General features: G+C 49.3%; 1 protein-coding gene across 3 annotated transcripts in view; it reads right to left on the bottom strand.

Annotated features, from left to right (window-relative positions):
- Nucleotides 1-395: 395 nt before the first annotated feature.
- Nucleotides 396-6,000, bottom strand: part of TPGS2 (tubulin polyglutamylase complex subunit 2) — a 33,888-nt gene continuing 28,283 nt past the window's right edge. For all 3 annotated transcript variants that reach the window (XM_077284201.1, XM_077284219.1, XM_077284210.1), the window contains exons 4-8: nt 5,763-5,850; nt 4,884-5,015; nt 3,419-3,523; nt 1,804-1,967; nt 396-1,008 (exon numbers count right to left, since the gene is read on the bottom strand). In XM_077284201.1, the coding sequence (XP_077140316.1) occupies nt 790-1,008; nt 1,804-1,967; nt 3,419-3,523; nt 4,884-5,015; nt 5,763-5,850 (708 nt within the window). In that variant the 3' untranslated portion in view covers nt 396-789. The remainder of the gene's footprint in view (nt 1,009-1,803; nt 1,968-3,418; nt 3,524-4,883; nt 5,016-5,762; nt 5,851-6,000) is intronic.

Below are 6,000 nucleotides of genomic sequence, written 5' to 3'. Positions count from 1 at the left end.
ACCCCCGATCATGTGACGGGGGTCGGCGATGCGCTCATTTCCGGCCTGATAGCGCCGGTTAAATGCCGCTGTCAGCATTTGACAGCGGCATTTAACTAGTTAATAGCGGCGGGTGAATCACGATTTCACCCACCGCTATTGCGGGCACATGTCAGCTGTTCAAAACAACTAACATGTCCCGGCTTTGAAGTGGGCTCAGCGCCGGAACCCACACCAAAGCAGGGGATCCAACCTACGCAGTAATAGTACGGCGGAGGTCGTGAAGGTGTTAAAAATCTATGTTTTAGCAGAAAGGGTCCAAGTTTGGTTTTTTTCCCCTCCAAAAAAATATGCATGTCATTACCTTATAATGGAGTGGAGCTGCAGTATCAGACACAACCAATGGACAAGTGACGTGGTTTTTCGTAAAAAACACTTTAAATACCCTTTGACTCCAAATTCTAAAAACTATTGCAGCCAATTTACATTTCAGATAGCACTGGCGATCATTTTAGATATAGAGACAGGTGAATTAACTCACAGGACCCAAGTCCAGAGGTCTTGTCAGTAGTCCATCCTCACCGCACAGGAGTCCTTCATCCCATCTTCTATCTACTGGAATCCCCAGCTCCTCTGCTTTATCATGTGTCATTCCAAAAAAACGATGTCAAGCCTACAAATCAGAAGAGGTGTCGGGGATCCTACTGATGATCCTACTGATGTGATCGCTTGACCAGGGTCATGTGGATAGATTCCATTCCTCTATTTTGCCACCATCTGGAACCCTTCATGGTGAGGGGCAGGTAACAATCACTTCCGGGGCGCAACAGACTGCTCTGATTTTTTGGAGGAAGGAAGAAGATTCTTCTGATACCCTGTGGGTGGGCCGGGTAATTTCTTCTTAGTTACTGGGGTCTTGTTTTTGCCCTTGAAAATCTTGTTTGGGTCCAGTTTGTTGATGAAAGAGTCTGGCTCCTCGGACAGCTGCAGCGGGCAGAACGTGATGGGTTTGTATATGTTCATCCATTGCTGTCAGGAGAATGACAAAGTTCAGGGATAAATGATCAACATCTGCACAAGATAAGTGATGGCATCCCTAAACCTATGGTCCTATATGCCTAAGGTTCACATAACATGCACTGTACTACAAGGACCTAGTGATCCCGGATATCAGCTATTGCAGGCTCAGGAGAGAACATCTATCATGTTCTTCACCAGGATAAGTGACTCTCCACTAAATCAACTGCCTGCACGCTCTCTGAAGATGCTCAGATATATACCAAAGTATAGAAACTGTGAACACAGATGGGGAAAGGATGATTTATCACTATCACCGGGGAAAGACAGCTGTGTCACATTGAAAAACACCCTGTATTATACTCCAGAGCTGCACTCACTATTCTGCTGCTGCAGTCACTGTGTACATACATTACATTACTGATCCGGAGTTACATCCTGTATTATACCCCAGAGCTGCACTCACTATTCTGCTGGTGCACTCACTGTGTACATACATTACTGATCCTGAGTTACATCCTGTATTATACCCCAGAGCTGCACTCACCATTGTTAGCTGTTATAGATACATTTGTGGTCAGACACACATCATGCTGGGAACAGTTACTTTTTCTCACATCAAATTACTGTGTAGGGTTCCTGGTGTAAAGGTGATATTTGCAAAAATACTAGAACAAGCTCCTGCAGATTGGAGTATAATGCAGGCAGTAGCCCAGGACCGTACAGGTAATGTCAGTGAGGACGTCATGTAGAATTGTGATCTTATACGGAGTTACTTTTTGCACAGTGAGATAAGAGACTGCCGACCTTGGCGGTTGGGCTCAGCCCGTAGCTGGTGAAGGAGTACTGCCACTGTGGTAGCCCCAGGTGACACAGAAGTATGCGGTAATAAGCCGTAAAGGTGTCTGTAAGGAAATGCCAGAAGAGCGCACGGTCCAGGAACCAGATGGTAGGCTCGCATGTCGTCTGCCCTGGTGGAAGAAGAACACAGGACCAGATTCTGTGTGATCAAGCCCAAAGGTACTGCTTCGTAGGCAAATGTTATAATACATTATGTAGCTATGGATCCCCCAAATACGATGAGAATATCACAATAGCTACATTACATGACACCACCGTGGGGCAAGGCAGGTCCTTTGGGATGACCGGCCGCTACCCAGGGACGGAGCGGACGACCGGCCGCTACCCAGGGACGGAGCGGACGACCGGACGCTACCCAGGGACGGAGCAGACGACCGGCCGCTACCCAGGGACGGAGTGGACGACCGGCCGCTACCCAGGGTCGGAGCAGACGACCGGCCGCTACCCAGGGACGGAGCACACGACTGGCCACTACCCAGGGACGGAGCGGACGACCAGCCGCTACCCAGGGATGGAGCAGACGACCGACCGCTACCCAGGGATGGAGCGGACATCCAGGGATGGAGCGGACATCCAGCGCCTACCCAGGGACAGAGCGGACGACCGGCCGCTACCCAGGGACGGAGCGGACATCCAGCGCCTACCCAGGGACAGAGCGGACAACCGGCCGCTACCCAGGGATGGTGCGGACGACCGGCCGCTACCCAGGGACAGAGCGGACGGCCAGCCGCTACCCAGGGACGGAGCAGACATCCAGAGACAGAGCGGATGACCGGCCGCTACCCAGGGACGGAGCGGACATCCAGCGCCTACCCAGGGACAGAGCGGACAACCGGCCGCTACCCAGGGATGGTGCGGACGACCGGCCGCTACCCAGGGACAGAGCGGACGGCCAGCCGCTACCCAGGGACGGAGCAGACATCCAGAGACAGAGCGGATGACCGGCCGCTACCCAGGGACGGAGCGGACATCCAGCGCCTACCCAGGGACAGAGCGGACAACTGGCCGCTACTCAGGGACGGAGCGGACGACCGGCCGCTACCCAGGGACGGAGCGGACGACTGGCCTCTACCCAGGGACGGAGCGGACATCCATCGACTACCCAGGGTGTCCAGTGGCTAAATAGAAGGATGACTATAAGGTGACGCAGACCTTCCCAGACTACATACCTGCAAGATCAATTATACATGGCAATACAGATGTCCGCTCATTACATAGGGCAATTTGCTCACTAGTTAATTACGGGAATATGAACACTAATTGATTACAATAAGTGATACAGAGATCCATTGAGTAGAGTGTGAGAACTACATGTGACAGCTGGCTTCCCAGCACTGACCTCACTCATTCTGTGTGTCTGGAGAGGCACATGTTTCCGCAGGTCTGGTGCATTAGGCACAAGTCCCAGTATAACCAGTATACAAACCACCAGAGACATTACAATGGAACGCGCTGATCATCTGTCATCAATCCAATGACAAAATAAACCCAGCGATCGCCCCCCCCACTGCGGAGATCGGCTCCTCTGTTATACCACACACAATATGAAGCCTCTGCCAACCTGCTGCGTGCTTTTTGTAAACCAGACACACTTTCCCATTTCCATCACAAGAATCCAACTCAAAGATCATGTTCCGGGAATCAAAATGTGGCTTTTCCGAGAGACCTTAAGGAAGAAAGGAGAAGAAAAGAAACACATTAATAAGCTGTTTTGTGGCCAAACGGAGTCTTACACTTAGTGTGGGTCAATAGTGTGGGTTTTACACTTAGTGTGGGTCAGATCGGTGGGTGTCTAAATGAGCTGCTGAGTGATCACATAACATATATGAGTAAATAAATAGATAAAAACAGTCTAACAGACAGGTACATCAATAGGACATGATAGGGTTAGCTATAAAGTGCAAAGCCAGCACAATGCATTTAAGTACCTTCTTGAAAAAGAAAGCTGCAAAGGGCAAAAAATAAGAAGGAAATAAACACAACGGTGCATGAACCAACACACACAAGATCTCAGGCAGCGGCATATACACATAAAGGGCAGGAGCGTCACGCAACAGGTTAGATCGTGTACAAGCGGGTTAAGGGACCAAAGTGTACTCACAGAAGGAAGTGTCACGTGACTGGCGATCATGTCAGTTTACCATTTAATCATGGTTACTTGGTGTGCCGTTTTGCATTTACGTTGCTTACGATTGCGTCCTGTGTGTAGTATTATATTCCCAGCTGTGTGGGATGACGTGGGGCCACGTCTGTCAGCAAGCCCAGGCCAACAGCCATGCGACTATTGCTTTTCTGCACAGAGGTTGGTACCTTAACCCACTTGAACAGGATGCAATCTGTTACTTGGCACAGCAGACCTTTATGGGCATGCACCGGCTTCATCATAGCATTGGTGATTGGGTATTGCTTGTGTCAATTGTTTAGACATCAGGCACTAATATTATATACATATAGATAGAGAAAAAAGGGAAAAAAAAAAAATGAACACAGCCAACAACAACCCCAGATGAAGCAATTGGCGGAACGCGCATCACATTGTGTGTTGGTGGGTGATCCTTTCCATGCCATTTCTTTCTTTAGACTTGGATTAATGTGTTGCTTATCTTTATTTGTTGGGGGCTGTTTTTTTTTTCAATTTTACAACTCTTTCAGGCAGGTCCTCTCTTGCCTTTTATCTACATTTTGCTGGCTTTGCGATCGATGTACCTGATGCTGTTTTGTATTTAGTCATTTGTCTGGTTTAATCATTCAGCAGCACATTTGTCTCCCCCACCTCTCTTTTTCTGTGATTGTGTACTTTTTTGTTTCTCCCCTTTTTATACAAGCAGTTTTATGCATTTTTGAACTTCAATAAAGGAACGCATGTCTTTATTTTCACATCATGCACATTTTTTATTGGTTTGGTCTGTTGCGCTGAGTGTGTAGTGACTGCCAAGTGTCAAGATTCTGCAGAAGTTATCAGAGGTGGCAAAGGCTCCCCAACCCTGGAGCTGAAAGAGAATCCACATATCCATTAGTTTCTGTACCTTCCTCGTCAGAGTCGTCATCCAGGTCTGCGAGGGTCGGGGAATTGGGCAGTGAGTAGGACGAGGATCCTTTTAAGTGAATCAGATTGGAAATGTTATTGACTACCATCAAGCCAACCTGAACTGGGCTATCTGTCAGAGGGAAAAAAAAAACAAACAAAAAAAAAAAAACAATAACTCTCCAGAACTATGGCCGGGAGCATGACGCACAGGAACGGAGGAGAAGACGCACGGAACAGAGGAGAAGGCGCACAGGAACAGAGGAGAAGGCGCACGGAACAGAGGAGAAGACGCACAGGAACAGAGGAGAAGGCGCACGGAACAGAGGAGAAGACGCACGGAACAGAGGAGAAGACGCACGGAACAGAGGAGAAGACGCACGGAACAGAGGAGAAGACGCACGGAACAGAGGAGAAGACGCACGGAACAGAGGAGAAGACGCACGGAACAGAGGAGAAGACGCACGGAACAGAGGAGAAGACGCACGGAACAGAGGAGAAGACGCACGGAACAGAGGAGAAGACGCACAGGAACAGAGGAGAAGGCGCACAGGAACAGAGGAGAAGGCGCACAGGAACAGAGGAGAAGGCGCACAGGAACAGAGGAGAAGGCGCACAGGAACAGAGGAGAAGGCGCACAGGAACAGAGGAGAAGGCGCACAGGAACAGAGGAGAAGGCGCACAGGAACAGAGGAGAAGGCGCACAGGAACAGAGGAGAAGGCGCACAGGAACAGAGGAGAAGGCGCACAGGAACAGAGGAGAAGGCGCACAGGAACAGAGGAGAAGGCGCACAGGAACAGAGGAGAAGACACACAGGAACAGAGGAGAAGACGCACAGGAACAGAGGAGAAGACGCATGGAATAGAGGAGAAGACGCACCGTCCAGCTTCACAGACCAGGACATGTGGAAGCCATTGGTCATCAGATAGAAGTTCTTCAGATCTTCCGGTAACATACAGGAGTGTTTCTAGACAAGAAAAAGGCAGGCAATCATTATTACAGCAGTAATGCCTGCACACTGTGACGCATGACCAGCAGTGTAAGTTCATGGATTATAAAATACATTTTTTTTTTTTCAGTAAAAAGGTTGACCCCTCTTCCCAAGCTGTAGTTTGTT

This window comes from Ranitomeya variabilis, chromosome 1, assembly GCF_051348905.1.
Source record: "Ranitomeya variabilis isolate aRanVar5 chromosome 1, aRanVar5.hap1, whole genome shotgun sequence".
Taxonomy (NCBI): Eukaryota; Metazoa; Chordata; class Amphibia; order Anura; family Dendrobatidae; genus Ranitomeya; species Ranitomeya variabilis.
The sequence above is the reverse complement of the archived record's forward strand: the minus strand, read 5'-3'. Positions and strand labels throughout refer to the sequence as shown.